The sequence below is a fragment of the Martes martes genome (genome assembly GCF_963455335.1).
Source record: "Martes martes genome assembly, chromosome: 1".
NCBI lineage: Eukaryota > Metazoa > Chordata > Mammalia > Carnivora > Mustelidae > Martes > Martes martes.
Genome location: NC_137888.1, coordinates 468,346 through 488,899, shown reverse-complemented (window position 1 = coordinate 488,899; position 20,554 = coordinate 468,346). Strand labels below are relative to the sequence as shown.

Here is a 20,554-nt window from a genome sequence, read left to right as displayed (position 1 = left end):
GCGGGGGACCCCAGGCTGCCCGGTGGCTCAGCCGGTTGGGCCTCTGCCTTCGGCTCAGGTCGTGATCTCGGGGTCCTGGGATCGAGCCCCGCGTCGGGCTCCCCGCTCAGTAGGGAGTCTGCCCCTTCCTCTGCCCCTCCGCCCCCGACCTGTGCTCGCGAGCGCTCTCTCTCAAATAAATAAAATCTTTAAGATTTTTTATTTATTTATGTGACAGTCAGAAATCACAAGTAGGCCGAGAAGCAGGCAGAGAGAGAGAGAGAGAGAGGAGGAAGCAGGCTCCCTGCTGAGCAGAGAGCCCGACATGGGGCTCGATCCCAAGACCCTGGGATCATGACCCGAGCCGAAGGCAGAGGCTTTAACCCGCTGAGCCACCCAGGCGCCCCCTCAAATAAATAAAATCTTTAAAAAAAAAAAAAGAGGGTGGCCCATGAGCCATGCGGCCCGGCTGCTCGCTGAGCACCAGGGCGAGCTACCCGCGCAGGGTCAGTGCGCTCCTGTGTGAGGTGGGCCCTGCAACGGAACCGGAGCCCCAGGTGGTGTGGCCTCACGGGAGGAGGCTGAGTGGGCGTCCGGCGCAGGGCAGCCACGGCAGACGTCTCCCCGGCGCCTCATCCACCTGGTCGTGATTTGCCCTCCCTTCTCCTGGAATTCACGCGGGTGCGGGTGAGACAACTGTCTCCAGCCACGTGGCGAACCCCCGTCCCCCAGCCTCTTCGCTGTCCTGAAGGGCCACCATCGTCCCTCCTCAGTTCCGGGTCGCCTGGCGGGTTGTTGGTGTTCACCACAAAACCACGGACGCCTCATTGCTCTGCTGTCATTCTGTCGTCTGCCCCTGAGAGCACAGGCTCCCTCAGCACCGCTTACCTCCGGTTGTTCTCAGCTGCCCTTACTTACGCCTCTTCAGACTCATTCCGTCCACGTGTACAAGCAAACACACAGAAATGTTTCCTGAGGATTCTGATTAAATTACATTCAATTACCGATTCCCTTGGAAATAACCGATATTCTTAAGTATTGGGTTTCTCATCCCGGAACAAGGTTCTTCTCTCCGAAGTGTTTCCTTAGAAAAATTTTGAGACTTTTTTAATAAGTCCTGCACTTTCTTAGATTCTTAACCTTAACTTTATGTCATTTTTGCCGTAGTGTAAACAGTATTTTCCCATTAAACTTCCTAATTGGTTGTTGCTAATAGAAGAAAATCTGTAGCTTTTTGTATATATTTTTCTTACAATTGTCCCACTGAACCCCCCCTTCCTGTAAACGTTGTAAAGTTGAGTTCGTTGGGTTTTCGTGCCCGTCTTTAGGGAGGACGGTTTCCGTCTCCTCCCTCTCCAAGGTTTATACTCCGTTTCTCTTTACAGTCTTATTGCATCGGCCTCCAACACGACCCCGAACCACGGAGTGAGAGCGGCACTCCGTCTCGTTTATGTGTCTCTTTCTCGTGCTCTTGTGGACATTCTTTGAGTGCAAGAGCTTTTAACACGGCGCCAGGCCCGCGGTAGACTCCGAGTTCAGGAGGCGTGTGATTTCCGCATATGGGTATGTGCGCGTTGGTATCAAGTGGAAAGGTCCAGATTCTTGAAGGAAGACCCCCTCCTTCAGTTTGGGTATAAAATATGATCTTGGTTGTGGATTGAAACGTATATGCTTTATAACACTAATCCAACTCCTCAATTTCTTCTTTTTTCTCAATCAGCAACGGTGGTTTCAGGTGCCATTAAAACAGGGACGTGATTTTCTTTTTATGTTCACGTGCCCGACACTAATGTACTTTGTAGGGTTGTATCATCATTGTATTTCCAAGCTGACTTCGTCCAGTTCTGGGGCAGTTGTCCTGGATATGCTACTGGATTGTATTTTCTAGCATCTGTCGGGATGTTGGCAACTGTATTCCAAAGCAGGAATTGCCCGCAGAGTTTCTTTTAGGGATTTCTTTTATCAAGTTTTGGTCTCAGGTTTTTCCACGTTTAATGAATTGAAAAGCTTATCTTTTTATGTTTTGCAACAGGCTAAAAAGCAGAGAAGTATTTGTCCTCGAAGGTGCAGAACTCTCCCACATCCATGTGGGCGGAGCTCTGGGCTGTATTCCCTGCCTGCGTTTACCGTCCTTCCCAGGCAGAGCCCAGCCCGTCCTCACCTCTCCTCAAGACTTTCCCAGAACTTTCCCAGTCTTTCCTGTTCATTAGCTGAGGGCTGCACTTGGTATGCTTTTAAAAACCTTCTTCACATAGTGTCATATTATTTTACTCATTCCTAGATTTGTGTTACTATATTTGGCTTCATCATTTTCATTTTTGATAAGTTTTTTTACTTTATTGGCTTTTTCAAAGAACCAGCTCTTGGATTTATTTATTTATTTATTTATAATTCTACTGTTGTTGTTTTTTTTAATCAGCTGGTTTATTTCTTATTATTTTCTTTCTCTTGCTTTCCTGGGTTTCATTGTTGTTAATTTATTTTTGTCCCTAGCTTCTGCAACGATGTGCCTAATTTGTTACACTTATTTCCTATCCTATGACATAAAGCATCTAAGGCTATACATTGTCCTCTAGTTACAGCTTTGGCCTTCTCATATTTGTTTATGTGACTTTGTTGTCACTAATTCCTATGTAGTTGTAGCGAGAGAGTTTTTAGATTTCCAGGTGTTTTGATTTTTTTTTTTCTTACCAGTGACTGCTTTTGTATTGTGGTTTGGAAAATTTCATGTAAAATTTCTGATTTTTAAAAAAATTAATTAAACCTGCTTTTGTGGTTACTCTAGAACAGAATTTTGTAAAATGTTCATGCATCCCCTACTTGCAGGTTTCAAAGATAGATATAGATGATAGCTAGGCAGTTGTATGCATGCGACCCATGCACATTATCCAACCCAAATGTTTAGAAAATACATATTCCCTACTCGTTACTATCAAGGTTTTCTCAACCAGGACATTCACTTCCTCTTTGTTGTTGTTTATGGGATCTCCCCGGAACTTCCAAAGGTGAGTTAAAGTCTTCTTGTGCTTGCTGTTTGTCAGCTTTCTCTTCAGTTGTTCACCACGTTTGCTTTATATCCTATTATGACTTCCAGTACAGACAGACTCATAACTAGAATCCTAAGCAGCCTTTACCTTGTCCTTGGCCCCGTCTCTTGCCCTTCCATCTCACCTTTGATGGGCCCTCACGCCGTCCCACCACTGTCCTCTCTGTCTCACCCTGTCTTCCTTCTCTCTGCACTGTGACAACCTCCAGTGTGACTCTCACGGACCTCATCCAGATGGGTTTCACTTTTTGATCTAATTTAGGAATATTTATGTTTTTTTCTTTCTTTTTTTATTGCAGTATAGTTGACACGTAACTTATTAATTTTAGTCATACAGCATAGTGATTCAACAGTTCTGTACCCGCAGCTGTGCTCGCCACCATAAGTGTCGTCACCATGTGTCCCCACACAATGCTAGTACAATATGACTGACTGCGTTCCCCCTGCTGTACTTTTCTTCCCCATGACTCATTTATTTTATCACTGGAACTTGTACCTCTTCATCCCCTTTATCTACTCTCACCATCTTCTACTACTCCCACCTTCCCACTGGCAGCCACCGGTTGGCTCTCTGTATTGATGAATCTGTTTTTGTTTATTTGTTCATTTGTTTTGTTTTTTAGATTCTACGTACAAGTGAAATCACATGGTCTATGTCTCTGACTCGTGTCTTTAGCATAATATTCTCTAGGTTCGTGTTGTTGCAAATGGCAAGATCCCATTCTTTTTTATGACTGAGTAATATACCACTATGTGTGTGTGTGTGTGTGTGTTGTGTGCAGACACACGTACATATATATATACACCACATCTTCTTTATCCATTTTTTAACATTGACTCCTGTGTGGTTACATACAGTGCTTTATTAGTTTCGGGTGTGCAATATAGTGTGTCAACACTCCCTACATCACCCAGTGCTCATCACAAGGACCCCCCTGATGCCCCGTGACCTACTTGTACCCTTTTCCCACCCACCTCCCCTCTGGTAACAATCGGTGTCTTTTCTATAGTAAGAGTCTGTTTTTTGGTTTTTCTCTTTTTTTCCCTTTATTTTTTAAATTCCACATTTGAGTGAGGTCATAGGGTATTTGTGTCTGACTGACTTATTTCACTCAGCATAATACTCTCTAGCTCCATCCATGTCATTGCAAATAGCAAGACATCATTCTTCATATGGGTGAGCAGTATTCCACCGTATATACCCCACATCTTCCTTATCCATTCATCAGTCCACGGACACATGGGCTGCTTCCCTTGTTCGGCCACTGTAGCGAATGCTGCTGTGAACATCAGGGCGCGTGGGAACATTTGTCTTCAACAGAAGAATCTACGGCGTTCACATATATTGTCACAACTCATCCATGTGATTATTAATTGTGCTTTCTGGCTCCTTTTTTCTTCATTTTTTATATTTTACTGTATTCCTCAAGCTTCTTTGCTTTCTTACTTACTTTTATTCATTTCTCTGTTTGTTGCAGAATTTTTTTGGAATGGTATGTAGGTGAGCCCTTTTACATCTGAGACTTTTATCCTTGACATGAAAGCTAAGTTGACAAGGCAGACATCTTTGGGTCATTTTATTCTCCCCTCAAAATTCTCCAGTTACTGTCTCCTTGTTTTTCTAGGTACAATATTGTGGAGGAAAATTCTGATGACTGAACTGGTTATCTATTGCTATGTATAAGTGACTTCAGAACTTAGTAACTTAAAACAATAAGTGTTTACAATGTCATAATTGATTCGGGTCAGGAATGGCTTGGCTCGGTGGCTCTGGCTCAGGGTCCCCGATGAGGTGCCGTCCCAGTCAGGGGGATAGGCCAGGTCTCCACTCACCTGATGTCTCGCCTGGACTGAGGATGGCCTTCTGCGACAGCTCCCTCACCTGACTGGTGGCTGGAGGCCTCGGTCCCTCTCTCCTGGGCTTCTGAAAGGCTGCCTGAGGGCCTTCACATGACAGCAGTCAGCTTCCTCTCTGTGAGGACCCAAGAGAGGGCCAGACAGCGCCCATGATGTCTTCTGTGGGCTTGTCTCAGAAGCCACGCCATCAGGCTGGTGACAGTTGAGTGTGTCAGGATTTCGTGAGAGGGGGACACCAGGAAGCAGGAAGAAGTGGGCCCACCTCGGAGACTGCCCATGACAACACCAAAAAGATTCTTCCCTTTAGGTGTTTTTTGTTTAACTTTGTTGCTGCTATTGTGTTTTTCTCCCATGTAGATTATTTTTAGAATTCTTCATTTCATCTGAGAGCGGCATCTTTCAACAATACACTTCATTATGGGGGCCTCCTTAAATTGACAGTGTGTGTGGTAGTGTGTGTGCAGGTGGGTGTGAAACGTGTGATTGGTGTGGTGTGTGCACACGTGCAGGGAGTGGTGCCGGGGGGTGCGGATTCCCTGGCCTTCGGCACCCCCCTTCCTCCCACGCAGACGGGACAGGATGGGACTCAGGCTCCCCCACTGGGGGCAGCAAGGTGATCGGCAGTGGAGGACAAAGCTGCACCCACATCCCGGTGCTCAGTCCTGACCGGCCCCCCGCCCCGCCCCGCCGAGCTCCTGCGGTCCCCACGTTGGCTGTCGCGTGTGGTTGACGGCTCTGAACCTCTTTGCCCTGACTGTTGCCTCCTGACTTCCTCTTGGCTCCCAGGTTCTTCGGGGCCCCTGACTTGCTCCCCTCCCATCTCCTCAGCCCCCGCCCCCAGCCCCTCCCTGAATGAACCTTCCCTGAGCCAGGTGCTCCCCTTCCTCCAGCCAGTCCCGTCCGACTGGGCCTCCATCACCTCATGCAGGAAGGCTGCCTGGATTCCCTGGCGCACCCACTGGGCTTGCATTCGTCTGGGCAACTGTCACCACCTTGCTGGGTCACAACCCCTACCTGCAGGCTCATGGCCTCTTAACCTGACCGTGTCCTATCCTGGGGAGGCAGGGCCATGTCCCGTTCACCTCTCGCAATGCCAGGACTCGCTCCTCTGATCTGAAACTCAAGTGACACTGAGCCTTGAATCTGCCAAAACCCATCCACCTCCCCTCAAAAATGCATTAAGGGGCATCACCAGGGAAGTGGCACCAAAGTGCACCCACGCCTCTGCTTTTCCCCAGCCGCCACCCCCCCAGGGCAGAGACGGGCTGTGCCCACCGACACCCATCCAGAATCAAGCTCTGCGTCCCCTGAGTGTGTGCGCGCGCGGGCTGCCTAGGGCGAGGGAGAAGGGCGTCTCCCCGAGCCCATGTGCCCTCTGCCCCGCTGCCCCTCTGTGTGCTGCTCCTGCTGTCCGGGATCCCGCTTGGGCACTGGGCGCTGGCGACAGTGGGCTGCTTCTCCCGTTGCAGGACGTCAGGGTGCATGGGTGCTGCCAGGATGCTCCGAGGCCCCTGCTCTGCCCTCCTGCTCTGGGGGCTCCTGGGGGCCGTCCACGGCCAGCAGCAGGAGGTCACCGCCCCCAGCCTCTCTGAGAGAAACAGCTGCCCAGGTATTGGCCAGGGGGCTGGGACCCCATGTGGGTAGGAAAGGCGGGGAAGGCCCCGTGGGGGTGGAACCTGGGATCCCCGACGTGCACGACGCCTGGCAACGGGCTCGTGCCGCAGGCCCTCGCCCTGGCCAGGCCAGTGACGCCCCCGTGCCCCCAGAGAAGGCCGACTGCCCCATCAACGTGTACTTCGTGCTGGACACCTCGGAGAGCGTCACCATGCAGTCCCCCATCGACAGCCTGCTGTACCACATGAGGCAGTTCGTGCGGCAGTTCATCAGCCAGCTGCAGGACGAGACCTACCTGGACCAGGTGGCCCTGAGCTGGCGCTACGGGGGCCTGCACTTCTCCGACGTGGTGAGGGTGTTCAGCCCGCCCGACAGCGATCGGGCCTCCTTCACCAAGAGCCTGGAGAGCATCGTCTCCATCCGGAAGGGCACCTTCACCGACTGCGCGCTAGCCAACATGACCCAGGAGATCCGGCAGCTCAAGGCCAAGGGCGGGGTCCACTTCGCGGTGGTCATCACCGACGGCTACGTCACCGGCAGCCCGTGCGGGGGCATCAAGCTGCAGGCCGAGCGGGCTCGCGAGGAGGGCATCCGGATCTTCACCGTGGCCCCCGACCAGATCCCGAACGAGCAGGGTCTGCGGGACATGGCCAGCATGCCCCTCGAGCTCTACCGCAACAACTACGCCACCGTGCGTCCCGACCTGGAGATCGACCAGGACACCATCAATCGCATCATCAAGGTCATGGTGAGGCGCTGCCCGGCCACACCCACCCACCGGGCACCAGGAGCAGGGCTGGAGGCCAGAGCCCTGAGACCCGCTCCCGCACTGGGCAGTGCCCTGCTCTGGGCCTCAGTTTACCCCTCTGGGAGGGTGAGCTCCCCATTCCCACCCAGATCTCTGGCTCTGGCTAAGTAGCATTTTTTTCTGTCTTTTCCACAGAAACATGAAGCCTATGGAGAGGTGAGAGGCGTTTTCCGGTCCTGCCGCCCCGGCCGGGTGCTGCCCGCTGGGACTCTGAGGCGCTGACCCGGCAGAGATGATGACTGCCCCAGCCCCTGCTGCTCCCGGGGGTCTGGGACAAACGGGAGGAGGCCAGGGAACAAGACCCCTTGGTCCTCCCAGAATCGGCCGAGGGCCTTTGGGTCCGGGGCCTCCTGGGCGCCTCCCAAGTCTGCTCCTCCATCCGGCCCCGCGCTCCCGACGGCCCACGGCCCAGGGGTCCTCGGCCCCCCACCAGCTCCCTCCCCGGCCCCCCACCTGGGGCTCTCCCCGCCGGCCTTCCCCAACACTCCTTGCTTCTTGTTTCAGTGCTACAAGGTGAGCTGTCTGGAGATCCCCGGGCCGCCCGGCCCCAAGGGCTACCGCGGACAGAAGGTAAGACGCCCGGCCCGCCCTCGGGGCCCCCGCTGCCAGGAGGCCCCCTGCCGCTCTCCAGCTCCAAACGTGGGGCCACATGCACCCAGGACGGCCTCAACCCTTCTGACCCTGGGAGAACTAAAACCAGTTTTTATCTCCTTCCTCTTAAATGGCATTTTGAGAAAAGTAGGGATGTGTTTTCATGATCAGCTTTGCCGCCGCAGCTCTGGTGAAGGAGGGAAACTCCCCGGAGCAGGAGACCCGGAACAGGGTCCTGCTAAAGCACACGGAGCTCCCACTCCTTACAGAGCTCACTGCCGGGGTGTCAGACACCCCGGAAGTTCGGTCAAAGGTCGCACGTGGTGGCGGAGGAGGGGAGAACCTCTGGGAAGATGAGCCCATCCCTACGCAGCTCCGTTTCCCTCTTCTAAACCTGGAAGGAGCCGTCTGGACCATTAGGAGTGTGGACGCCCATGCCCAGGTCCCCAGCTAGATGCTCCCCTGCCCCCCGTCCTCGGTGACACTGCCACCTGCCACAGCCCAGGCATGGAGGTCCCCGAGGAGGCAGCTTCACAGCCGTGGCCCTGCCATGAGGGGAGGACGCCCACGATGACATCTGAGGGGACACAAAGGAGCCCCCAAAACAAAACAGGACACACCAGCTCAGAAGCCTCTGCCCGCCTACCTGCTTTAGTTTACCCCTTTCTCCATGATCCGCGTTTAGGGTGCCAAGGGCAACATGGGCGAGCCAGGAGAGCCTGGGCAGAAGGGACGACAGGTGAGTGTCTTCCACACCCCTGCCCCCTAGGCCCCAGGTCCCCAGGACCGGGGCTCAGCTGCGGCTCTTTGTTCTTCCTCCACAGGGAGACCCAGGCATCGAAGGTCCCATTGGATTCCCAGGACCCAAGGCAAGTCGCTGCCAGGCCTGCCCCCGTGACTAGGGGTCGGGGGGACAGGCCAAGGGTTGTCTGGGCCGGGTGGGGGCTGGCCCACAGGGTCAGGGTGTCTCCAGGCCACCCAGCCCCTTCACCCCCAAGGCAAGAAGCCAAGAGCCTCGGTATCTTGAATGTTGTCCCTGAACCGAGCCAGGACTGGCTGCCCCTGCTCTCCCCCGATCTGGGGCGCACGCACCCCCAGTAACGCTGCTCTTCCTTTCTTCCGACCTCAGGGTGTTCCTGGTTTCAAAGGAGAGAAGGTGAGACTGTGACGTGGCCCCGGAGCCCAGCAGCGTCCATCAGCGCCTCGTGGCCCCGATGGGGGCCCAGCATCTGGCATCCCGGAGGGACGCCCTCTCTGGGGTCCTTCTGGCCTCTTGCTTGGTCTGAGGCAGACCTGGCCCCCGGAGGCAGTGGTGTCTGTGGGACTCCAAGCTAACCGGCCTCGCTTTCCTCCTGCACAGGGTGAATTTGGAGCCGACGGGCGGAAGGTGAGCAGGTCGTCTGGGCCAGCGGGCAGGGCACCCCACCTTCCCGTCGCCCCAGGGCTTGACGATCACACCTCTCCCTCCAGGGGGCTCCTGGCCTGGCCGGCAAGAACGGGACCGATGGACAGAAGGTAGGGTGCATCTCGGCCCCTCCCCGGGCCAGGGGCACGGCAGGCAGCATTTCTGACAGGAGTGAGCAGAGCCTCCCCGAGACCCTTGGGTCCTTACCTGGGGCCCTGGGGCTCCTGGCCACTGCCCACAGCCTGTGGCTGGACGGCCCCCATTGGCAACTAGCCAGGGACACAGGACAGATAAGAACATGGCACGAGCCAGTGTGGACGTTTGCTTCTGAGGACCAGCTCGCGGGAGTCTCCAGCCTGGGCTCTAAAAGCCCAGATCCGGCCTGAGTGGGGGCTCGTGCTCCAGCCACATCCCAGGGACCTGGCCTGCCACCCGCAGAGAGGCTGCCGTACCGTCCAGTCCCTGAACACACAGCTGGGTGCCCGCCGGGAATGACACGGAGGGGGCCGCCCCCACACATTCGCCCTTTGGTGTGCGACCCTGACCCACCTTCTGCTCCCCTCTTCTCCTCCAGGGCAAGCTGGGGCGCATCGGGCCTCCTGGCTGCAAGGGAGACCCCGGGAGTCGGGTAAGGCCAGCTCGGGCTCCGGGAGACGCAGGGTCTTGGCGGGGGTGGCAGGGCAGGGTGGTGGCCAGCCCCTCGAGCTGCAGTGAGGAAGCAGGGAGCCCCTTGGCGTGGCCCCTTTCTTCAGCCTCTCTCCTGCCTGCCCCTGATCCCCACCCAGGGCTCAGCCAGAGCTGTGGCCTCATGATGAGGAAATACTCTCGGGGCTTCTGGGGCAGGCTGGGGGCAGTGCTCCTGGGCATCCTGACGGTGGGTTCTGGAAGCCCAGATCCAGCGGAGCACTCGGTCCACCGGGCTTCTGCTCATCGGGCCCCGGGAAAGCCCCGCACAGCTCTGGGCAGCAGCCTGGGACAGCCCTGTCGCTCTGTCTTGCAGGGCCCCGACGGATATGCAGGGGAAGCCGGCAGCCCTGGGGAGCAAGGGGACCAGGGCATCAAGGTAGCTGCGGGCCAGGGTGATGGGCCTTCGAGGGCAGCGCCAGGCCTCTGGGGAGGGTGGGGGGCAGCCCGGCCAAGAAGCCACACAGAGAGGGCCTGTCCCTGCAGAGTGGCCTCGGGAGTAGGAGGCCTGGGAACGCCCTGCCTGAGGGGTGGTGGCGCTGACGCCTGGGGTGCTGCGGTGCTCACACCCGGGGGCTGCGGGTGCCTTGCCCGAAAATGCCAGTGTGTGGCCAGCTCAGGACCGTGTGTCCAGTCAGGCAGCTCTGTGGTACCCAAGGGGCCCCAGCCATGAAACCACCGTCCTCCCAGGCCTCGCGGGGCCGCTCTGCCAAGCTCTCGGGCACCGTGGCTGTTCCACGTCCACCCTGCTGGCTGCCCAGGCCTCTGGAGGAGCAGGACGACAGCCCCGCGGACGGGGCCCGGGTCTGATGAGCTCCCCGTGCAGCCACGCGGGCCCGGCCTCTTGGAGCCGGCTCCTGCCCGATTGCCAGCGTCTCAGGGATGGGAGGCTGATCTCTCCAAACTTTCCCAGGGAGATGCTGGCCGCCCGGGACGCCGAGGACCCCCAGGAGACAACGGGGCCAAAGGGAGCAAGGCAAGTGCCCCGGCTGGTCGCTGCCCCACCGCCAAGCCACAAGCCAACCGTGCGTTCCAGCACAGATGGGGAGGGAGCGGTAGGGGCAGCAGCACCTTGGCCAGCCTGGGCTCTGAGCACGCGGCCAGACCCTTCGCTGCTGGGGTCCGGGGCACCCCCACTCCCTGAGGCAGACCCGGTCCCACGCAGCGGCAGCCGGGCTGGGGGTGAGGACACTCCGCAGGGCCCTTCCTCGTGGGGCTGACGTGGCTCCTCCCCCCAGGGTTACCAAGGCAACAACGGATCCCCGGGAAGTCCTGGCGTGAAAGGAGCCAAGGGTGGACCAGGGCCCCGAGGACCCAAAGGCGAGCCTGTGAGTTCACACTCTGCCCCCACTGGTGCCTGGGGCCCAGGGCTCCAGGCGGGCTGGCCAGGGTAGGCTGTCCCCTCTGGGCCTGGCCCGCCTGCCTCACCCCTCCTGCACACACCCTGCTCTGGGCATCACCAGTGAAGCATTCTGGGTAGGGCACAACCCCTGCTGGCCGGGCCTGGGCCCGGCTGCACCCCTGCCTGGGAACTGGCCTCATGCCCCCAAGTCACCCTTCCAGCAGGATGGCCCGAGGGCTGAGCACAGACTCGGACGCACACTCTGTGGGCCCCCCACACCAGCCTGTCCCTTGTCTTACGGCAGGGCTGACCCTCGAGGGGGAAACATCCTGAGCCCTGGGGCCCGGAAGTGGACAGAGTGACCATGCTGATTGCTGGTCCAGGCAGGGCCCAGTCACATCAACCAAAACCCCTAATTGACCTGGTCTCACACGCTGACCAGGAGCTCCTCACGTCCTAAATCCTTGGTGGCAACTTAACTTACCCGACAGAGGACCAGACCCCTCCCCCAAAGCCTGTGTTCGAGAGAGGAGAGCAGAGCACGGGGTCCCCATGTGGCCCCACCATCAGGTCCCCCCCCCACATACCTGTTCTCTGCAGGGACGCAGGGGGGACCCAGGAGCCAAGGGCAGCCCAGGCAGCGACGGCCCCAAGGGGGAGAAGGTGAGTGTCTGGGGGGTGCTGTTGGCTGCTTCTGCATCAGGGTCTCACCATGGTGTCAACAGGGTTCTGGGACAAGGGGCAACCAACACTGTCCCCACCACGGTCCACCAGGAAAACAAAAGGGACCCCCAGGGGTGCCTGGGTGGCTCAGTCGGTGAAGCTTCTACCTTCCACTCAGGTCTTGATCCCAGGGTCCTGGGACAGAGCCGCTGCTCAGTGGGAAGTCTGCTGCTCCGTCCGCCCTTCCTCCGCTCGTGCTCTCTCGCTCTTGCTCTCCCTCAAATAAATAAAAATCTTAAAAAAAAAAAAAAAAAAAAAAAAGAGAGAGACTCCTGGTACCTGGCCGCTGCCGGGGGCGGAGGCACCCCGTGCAGGTTCTCAGACAATGACCCCCAACCACACTCCCTGCTGAGGGGCATGGGCAGGGTAAGGCCATGAGGGTTGTGCACGGCTCCCTGCATGAAGGCCATGCACGGCTGGGCAGGCTGCGCACTGCTCCACCCAGCAGCTCCTCACAATAGCTGGCTCAGGATGGCTTTGTCTGTGGTAAATCCGAGGGCCAGCAGTCCCCCACCAGATGTGGGTCGAGGGCTTGAAGGAGGGGCTGCCCCTCCGGAAAACGCATGGCAGTCGCTTCCCTGGTGCAGGAGACTACGTAGGTGTCACCCTTTCCAGGGACTTAAATGAGCCCCTCCCCTCCCTGCCCCTCCACATGCCCAAGACTGACTCCGCCTCTCTGCTCTTAGGGAGACCCTGGCCCTGAGGGTCCCCGGGGTCTGGCCGGAGAGGTTGGCAACAAAGGAGCCAAGGTAAGTGAGGCCACTCGTCCTCGGGGCAGGGAGCCACCCAGCTCCCCGGCTAGAGGGGGCTACCGAGGACCCCCCGGCCCCTCCCCTGCCCAGCAGGGACACCCCCCATTCCCGCCGAGTTTCCAGTGATTAACAGCAGGCTCTCCTTTTTTCCAGGGAGACCGAGGCTTGCCTGGACCCAGAGGCCCTCAGGGGGCTCTCGGAGAGCCTGGGAAGAAGGTCAGTAGCAGGACACCTGGGAGGGCCCTGTGGCTCTGGGGCCCGGGCCCCCTGCTGCCCTCCAGTCTCACCGTCCCCCCCATAGTGCTGCTTGGGTCTCCCATCCCCAGGACACGGTTCCCACGACACACTCGGGCGGCAGCGCAGAAGCTGGTGGGGGGCACCCTGTGTGCCTCACACGGTCGTCCTGCCCTGAGGGGTCCAGCTGCATCAGGAGGGGCCGCAAGGGGGAGGCAAGGTGCGGGCCGGGGAGCCAGGGCGGGGCACCTAGAGGAGGTGAACCCCGGTAGCCCAGTCCCCAGAGGACAGCAGGGGAGAACGGTAGTGTTTCTGGAGTGGTCCGTGCTCATCTGTGCTGACTCTGCGTCCTCTCTGCCCTCAGGGATCTCGGGGAGACCCCGGCGACGCTGGTCCCCGTGGAGAGTCAGGACAGCCTGGTCCCAAGGTACGTTCCCTCCCTCTCTGGGCAAGACCGGCCTCGGGGGCCTGAGCCCCTGCTCGGTTCTCGAGTAAGGCTGCCCCGAGCATGGCAGGCCCAGTTCCCTTGGCACGGGGGATCCGCGGGGGCCGGGCAGCCCCTCCCGTTCTCTGCACACAGCCCCCGACCCTCAGCCCAGCCCCGTCCGTCCTCGTCCTCGGCGCGTGCCAGCCTAGCCTCTTCCTTCCCGCTGGACCCTCCCTGACCAGTCTCCCCACCCTGCAGGGAGACCCCGGCAGGCCTGGATTTAGCTACCCGGGACCCCGAGGAACGCCCGTAAGTTTTGGCAGGAGTTGGGGGGCCCTGGGAGGCCCTGACGGTTCCCACTAGTTCCTGTGAGGGCCTCGCTCCTGGGGGATGGGGCGAGGGCGAGCGGGCCTGGGGTCACTCATTGGGTGCAGAGCCCCAGAAATCGTCCCAGACACGGGCGGGTGGTGTGGCGTTCACCCGCAGCGCTCACGGCTTCATACGGATTGTGAAAGGGCAGGAGGGGCTTCCAAAAATCTCGGGTCCCCAGGAGAGCCAGCTCCCGCCCAGGGCAGCCCTTCCGGTGCTGTGCTGAGTTACAGTGACCTGTGCTTGGTTCCCAGGGAGAGAAAGGCGAGCCCGGCCCACCCGGCCCTGAGGTACGTCTGTAGCGGCCTCCGCACCCACCCGGGCGGCCTGCGCGCCCCTCACCCCCCTCGGCCCCAGAGAGTTTCCTGAGCTGAGCCCTGAGCCCGCTGGCCGCTCTCCTGCCCAGTCCCCCCCAACGCTGCCGCGTACCCCACCCAGCCACCCGGCACGGGCTCTTCTGACGGAAGCTCGCCCACCCCGGACAGACTCCCTAGAGGTCTCGCCTGGGCGTGGGGGGCCGTGCCAAGCTCCCCGCCCCAGGCTGACCAGTGTCCTGTGTCCCAGGGGGGCAGAGGTGACTTTGGTGCCAAAGGAGAGCCCGGGAGGAAAGGCGAGAAGGGCGAGCCTGTGAGTACCCAGGGCCGAGGGCGTAGGGGGCCGCGGGGTGTGCGGGGAGGGCGCGGGGTCGAGGCCGCCGCCCACCTGCTCTTCTTGCTCCTCAGGCAGATCCCGGTCCCCCTGGCGAGCCTGGCCCTCGGGGGCCGAGAGGATCCCCAGGACCCGAGGTAGGTCCGCTGCTGGTGCCTCCAGCCCTCCGGTCTAGCCCGGGGCCACGGTGAAGCTCAGGGTCGTGCCGGTGGAGGGACGGCGGGGTCCGTGCCCGGGGGGCGGGGGCTGCCCAGCCCAGACACGGGCCGCTTCTCAGTGCCACCCTTCCTCCTCCAGGGAGAGCCCGGCCCCCCTGGAGACCCCGGCCTCACGGTGAGTGTCGGGCGGGGAAGGAACCCAGTCCCCCTCCCCCTCCCAAAGCGGGAAAGCAAGGGCAGCCCTGGGAGCTCAGCGGCCGCGGCCGGCAGGAGCGCGCCGACTTCCTGGAAGCCCCGCTCGGCCCGCCCGGGGCTCGCTTTCCTGGCCCGGGACTGACGCCCTGTGTTGCAGGAGTGCGATGTCATGACCTACGTGAGGGAGACGTGCGGCTGCTGCGGTGAGTCTCGGCCCCACGTGGCGGCGGAGCTGGAGCCTCGTGTCCCTGGGGGGCTCTCCGGGGGTCGGGTCGTCCCTCTGCGTCACGCTCTCCCGCTTGTGCGCCCGACTGTGGGCCCCGGGCATGTGTCCCCAAGCCGGGGGTCCACGCCTGCCCCTCGCCCTGACCCTGCACCCGGCCGGCAGACTGCGAGAAGCGGTGCGGGGCCCTGGACGTGGTGTTCGTCATCGACAGCTCCGAGAGCATCGGCTACACCAACTTCACTCTGGAGAAGAATTTCGTCATCAACGTGGTCAACAGGCTGGGGGCCATTGCCAAGGACCCCAAGTCAGAGACGGGTCAGCTGTGCCTGTGGTGGGCGGGGCGGGGGGGGGCGGGAGGTCCGCGCTTGGGAGGGGGGCCGGCGGGCGGACAGGTGTCAGCTTTGCTCAGGGCAGAGGGGGTGCAGTGGGGGGGGGGGCGGCGTCCGTGCGGGTGCGGAGGTGCGGGGGTGGGGGCCGGCATGCTGGGGGGTGGGGCCCCGGGCAGCAGCCGCACCTCATGCCCCGCCCTCGGCCGCAGGAACCCGCGTGGGCGTGGTGCAGTACAGCCACGAGGGCACCTTTGAGGCCATCCAGCTGGACGACGAGCGCATCGACTCGCTGTCCAGCTTCAAGGAGGCCGTCAAGAACCTGGAGTGGATCGCCGGCGGCACGTGGACGCCCTCAGCCCTCAAGTTCGCCTACAACCAGCTCATCAAAGAGAGCCGGCGCCAAAAGACCCGCGTGTTTGCCGTGGTCATCACGGATGGCCGCCACGACCCCCGGGACGATGACCTCAACCTGCGGGCCCTGTGCAACCACGACGTCACGGTGACGGCCATCGGCATCGGCGACATGTTCCACGAGAAGCACGAGAGCGAGAACCTGTACTCCATCGCCTGCGACAAGCCCCAGCAGGTGCGGAACATGACCCTCTTCTCTGACCTGGTGGCCGAGAAGTTCATCGACGACATGGAGGACGTCTTGTGCCCAGGTGAGTGGCGGCCTGTGCGGCCCGGTCCACGCTGGGGAAGGAGGACCTGAGGAGAGCAGAAGGGGCAGGGGAGTCGCTGAGGGCGTTCAGCCCGTGGTCTGGCCAGCGGACACTGACCGGTACCCTCTGGCCTCTCTCCTTGCTCCTAGACCCTCAGATCGTGTGCCCGGACCTTCCCTGCCAAACAGGTAACTCAGACAGCGCCAGGCCCCACCCCCAGACTCAAGCGGCCAGGGCCGGAGAGGAGGGGCCGCTGCGGGACCCCCCCCAACCCCGCCGAGAAAACTTTAGATGGGCGACTCAGCCCCAGGACCCTGGCACGCCTGCGGAGGGGCTGGGAGCGAGGTTGGCCGTCCTGAGCCCCCCAGCCCCTCCGAGCCCAGCGCACTCTGGGCGGGTGCGCTCCCGTCCGTGTGTCTGCCGGCGGCTGGTCTGGAGCGCGGGCTCACAGCCTTGGCGCCTTGTACCCAGTACAAGGGTGGTGCCCCCGACCACCGCCCGGGAGGGACAGACACCCCAGAACCATCTCAACCACCCCCGGCCGGAGCCCGGGACGCGGCGCACCCGGTGGCTGGTGAACAGCCGTGGAGGCAGCGAGAGCGGCCTCCGCGGCCCCGCGCTGCGGTCTCTGAAGCAGACCCTGGCGTGTGTCGGGGGCCTGGGTCCCTTGCTCGACAGGGCTACTTCTGTGCTTAAGGCTGCTGGGGACACGCGGAAGCTGTCCCAGGGTACTGTGGGCCAGGGAAGGGGGCAGGATGCTCCGCGGGCCCCAAGCCGCCGCCCCCAAGGCTTTGTGGCACAGGGGCTGGGGCCACGGGGCCCACGGAGCTGCCGGTGTGAGCCGGGAGCTGAGGTCTCCCCTCGGTGACCCCGCCCCGCCTGCTGGGGTCCCGGGACCAGCACTGGGCCCTCCGGCCGGGACATGGGCACCAGGCCTGGGTCCTCCCAGGAGCTGGTGTGGCGTGGGCCGCCGTAGCGGGCAGGCCAGGCTGTGCCGGCCGACCCAGCGGGGGACACAGACAAGGGGCCCGTGCCCACACCGTGCCCACCCCGTGGCCTGCCAGGCGGAGCTGACATTTCCGGGGCCTGCAGGCTCCTCACGGGGCATCTGGTGGGCCCCCTGGGTCCAAAGGAGCAGAGGCGGCTTGAGGGGAGAACTGTGTTGAGTCGGGGCCGGGGGTCCCCACTCTTGTCCTGACAGAGAGTTTCCCAGAAAATGGTCATTGCAGTGGTCCCACACCATGGCTGCTGTGAGCTCTGCTTCAGGCTGGGCACTGCCTGGGCCTCGGGCCCCTCGAGCCCTCCAGGGATGGCTGTCCGCAGTGCCCAGAGCTGCCCGAACCCCAGGCGCCGGCCTGAGAGCTGGGCCGGGAGGTCTCTGCTGGAGGCCACACTGAGCAGCCGTACACCTGCCCCGCAGGGCACCCTGGTCATCCCACGGTGGGTCCCACAGTCAGGTTGGCCCCCCGGGGAGAGACTCCAGACCCTGACCCCTGGCATCCCGGGCCCAGCAGGGGCCCAGTGTCCCCGGCCCGATCTCGGCCCGTCCTCGGCCCAGTTCCTGGCCCTGAGCTCGGAGTCAGCCAAGGTTTTCCACGGACGAGCCTTGTCAAGTTGCTGGTCCCGCTCTTCCTAGTTACGGAGGACTCGTCCTGAGTGAGTGTGGGCTCAGCCGCAGGCTGCCTCTGCGGTTTGGGTTAGAACACTGTGGTTTTCCTCTTGGCCGTGTGGATGCGATGGAGGACGTTGGTTTCCGGAGGCTGAGCCGACCTCGCCGACCCGGGATAAAACCCACTTGCTCGCGGTGTGTAAGTCGTTCTGTGTGTGGTTAGGCTCAATTTGCTCGTATTCTGCGGAGGACTTCCGTGTCTGCGCTCCTGAGAGGGGTCTGGCCGCAGCTCCCTTTACTGTGATGTCTCCGTGGGGTTTGGCTGTGAGTCTGACGCTGGGCGCCGGCGCGCGACCTTGCTTCCCCTGAGCCTCCAAGACCCACCGGTGAAAGGGAGTGGCCTCCAGGAGGCCCTGTCCACCTTCTCCCGGTTATCTTCTCTGCCAAACTCACAAGTTTATCCTTTAAAGTGACAAGAATTTCCAGGTTTCTTAGACGTTGTGGCCAGAGAGGAAAACAGAGGTCACTGGGGAACGAGATCCCGCAAACCGGGCCCGTCAGGGGCTGGGTGTGCTGCTCCACGTTTCGAGACCACAAACTGGGCTGGATGGGTGCCGCTGGCTGGGCATGACCCTGACCTTCTGGACCACACGGCCCCGTCTACCCAGAGGCCCAGCCAACCCTAGGCTTGGATCAGGCCGGGGGCAGCTTGCTTGATTGGGCCAGAGCCACGGTAGTTTGGGGGAGCCGAGAGCTGGCCGGCAGCTGAGGCGTTGAAGGCTGGTGAAGGCTGGTCCTGGAGAGCTGCCGCGGGAGGGGGAGCCCCAGGGTGACCCGAGCCTGGAACAGAGGCAGAGACTCTCCCGGGCAGGCGTGCAGAGGAGAGGCACAGAGGGAGGTGTGTGGGCCGGGGTGGGGGTTCCGTGTGACCAGGCCACCTGGCTTGGCTACCTGCCGCCCCCCAGAGGAGGAAGCAAGCCCCGGGCCCCTAGCGCAGAGGCCGTGGTGCACTGGGACCAAGGCGCCCGCGGGGTCCGGCCTGCGCTCCCGGGGGGGCCGGAAGAGAGAGCGGTGGGAGGCGCAGCCACTCCCGGGTCCTCTAGGGGCCAGTTCTGGGCAGGGGATGGAGGGCGTCTCGAAGAGCAGAGAAGGACGGATCGTTGTAAGCTTTCCGGAAACTGTTCTGAGGGGGCCCAGGGACCCACCTGCCCGTCACAGGATTGGGGCGAGAACAAGCCAGGTCGTCCTGGCCGCAGGCAGTTTTCCTGGTCAGGTGTAGTGAGTGGGGCTGGGGTCCCCCGGGGGCGTAGCCTTGAGCTGCTAGAAGCCGATGCCGAGCCCGGTCAAGTCTCAGCGCCACCATGTGTGCCAAGAGTCTTGTGGGGACGCCGAAGGTGCTGCTGGCTCCCACCCCCGCTGTGCGCTCCGGCCCCGCACACTGACAGGGGCGCCGCAGCTCCCCCCTCCCACCTCCTCGCTGAGCCCGACAGGCGTCCTCGCTGTGGCCCTAAGTCGTCCCGGAAGAGAGAGGCGCCTCGGCCCTCAGTACGCTCAGCCCAGGAGGGCGGCGGGAGGCCCACTCATGCCGGCTTAGTCCCTCAAAGCCTTCTCTGGATGCCCCTGCAGATGGACCGCGGCCTGGCGGCGAGCCCCCGGTCACCTTCCTCCGCACGGAAGAGGGCCCCGATGCCTCCTTCCCCAGGACCATCCCCCTGATCCAACAGTTGCTAAACGCCACGGAGTTCACGCAGGACCCGGCCGCCTACTCCAGGCTGGTGGCCGTGCTGGTCTACACCGCCGAGCGAGCCAAGTTCGCCACAGGAACCGAGCGGCAGGACTGGATGGAACTGTTCATTGACACATTTAAGCTGGTGCACAGGGACATTGTGGGGGACCCCGAGACGGCGCTGGCGCTCTGCTGAAGCCGCGGAGGCCGCCCGCGGGCAGCGCTGGCCCAAGCTACCCCACCCAGCCTCTTAGCGACCTGGGGCGGCCGACCGCACACGAAGGGGCTTGGAACAACAGAAGTCTATCCTCTCTCCGTCTGGGGCCGAAAGTCCAAGGCCCAGGGGTGGCGGAGTCACACTCTCTCCAGGGGCTCCGGGGAGGACCCTCCTGCCTCCTGCTGTCTCTGCCGCTGGTGTCACGTGGTCCACTCCTTGGAGCCTGACCCTCCACCCCCTTATAAGCACCTTCGGGTGGCGCTTGGGGCACACTGGAGAATCCAGAGTAGTCTCAGGCTCGCAATTTAATTCTCCCCGTGTCTGTCTTCGCCCTGTAAGGTCATATTCAGTCTCGAGGATTAGGACACGGGCATCTTTGGGGAGGCCGTTACTTAGCCAAAACACTCGAGAGAAGAGCAGAGCCTCATGATCCCCGAACTCCCGGCTTCCCCTGCAGCCCCTGGGCCTGCCGCCACCCCTCGTGCATTTTTCTCGGCCTCCCTGGTTTTTGCGTTGAGGAAATCTGCCCCGAGGCCAGCGCCCCCCACGCGTGTCTCTGCTGGTGGTGACTTGGGAGCACGGGGGCACCCAGATGGCTAGACGTGGATTTAAAGCAGAAGCTGCTTTTCATCTGCACAGCCGACGAGATAAGCTACGTCATTAACATAAGCTTCTTAAAAAATATCCTGCGTGCTGGAAATGGGGCTCTGCCCGCCAGTGGCCTGGCCACCCTCAGATGCTGTGACATCCTAAACATGCTATAAAAGCCAGAAAAGTGTGAAAGCGTTGCTGTGGTCCCGTGGCGTGCTGTGGTGACATGCTGTGGCTAGGGCCTGGATTGAGGCCCTGCTGGTTGGTGCCGGGAGTCAGGACCTCCTCCTTGATGTGGTCCACACCCTCCTGGCCCCAGGGGCCAGCAGACTGGGCCCCATATCCCACAGTGGGGCCCACAG

At 61.0% G+C, this 20,554-nt stretch overlaps 1 protein-coding gene across 1 annotated transcript in view; it reads left to right on the top strand.

The window, feature by feature from the left end:
- COL6A2 (collagen type VI alpha 2 chain) overlaps positions 1-20,554 on the top strand; it is a 33,674-nt gene that overhangs the window by 10,137 nt on the left and 2,983 nt on the right. The window contains exons 2-27 of the mRNA XM_080830289.1: positions 6,352-6,491; positions 6,649-7,244; positions 7,440-7,460; positions 7,809-7,874; positions 8,581-8,634; positions 8,720-8,764; positions 9,025-9,051; positions 9,256-9,282; positions 9,366-9,410; positions 9,875-9,928; positions 10,301-10,363; positions 10,898-10,960; positions 11,223-11,312; positions 11,927-11,989; positions 12,736-12,798; positions 12,955-13,017; positions 13,400-13,462; positions 13,721-13,771; positions 14,086-14,121; positions 14,396-14,458; positions 14,554-14,616; positions 14,777-14,812; positions 14,990-15,035; positions 15,221-15,373; positions 15,597-16,049; positions 16,199-16,237. Of these exons, the coding sequence (XP_080686415.1) occupies positions 6,365-6,491; positions 6,649-7,244; positions 7,440-7,460; positions 7,809-7,874; positions 8,581-8,634; positions 8,720-8,764; positions 9,025-9,051; positions 9,256-9,282; positions 9,366-9,410; positions 9,875-9,928; positions 10,301-10,363; positions 10,898-10,960; positions 11,223-11,312; positions 11,927-11,989; positions 12,736-12,798; positions 12,955-13,017; positions 13,400-13,462; positions 13,721-13,771; positions 14,086-14,121; positions 14,396-14,458; positions 14,554-14,616; positions 14,777-14,812; positions 14,990-15,035; positions 15,221-15,373; positions 15,597-16,049; positions 16,199-16,237 (2,470 nt within the window). The 5' untranslated portion in view covers positions 6,352-6,364. The remainder of the gene's footprint in view (positions 1-6,351; positions 6,492-6,648; positions 7,245-7,439; positions 7,461-7,808; positions 7,875-8,580; positions 8,635-8,719; positions 8,765-9,024; positions 9,052-9,255; positions 9,283-9,365; positions 9,411-9,874; positions 9,929-10,300; positions 10,364-10,897; positions 10,961-11,222; positions 11,313-11,926; positions 11,990-12,735; positions 12,799-12,954; positions 13,018-13,399; positions 13,463-13,720; positions 13,772-14,085; positions 14,122-14,395; positions 14,459-14,553; positions 14,617-14,776; positions 14,813-14,989; positions 15,036-15,220; positions 15,374-15,596; positions 16,050-16,198; positions 16,238-20,554) is intronic.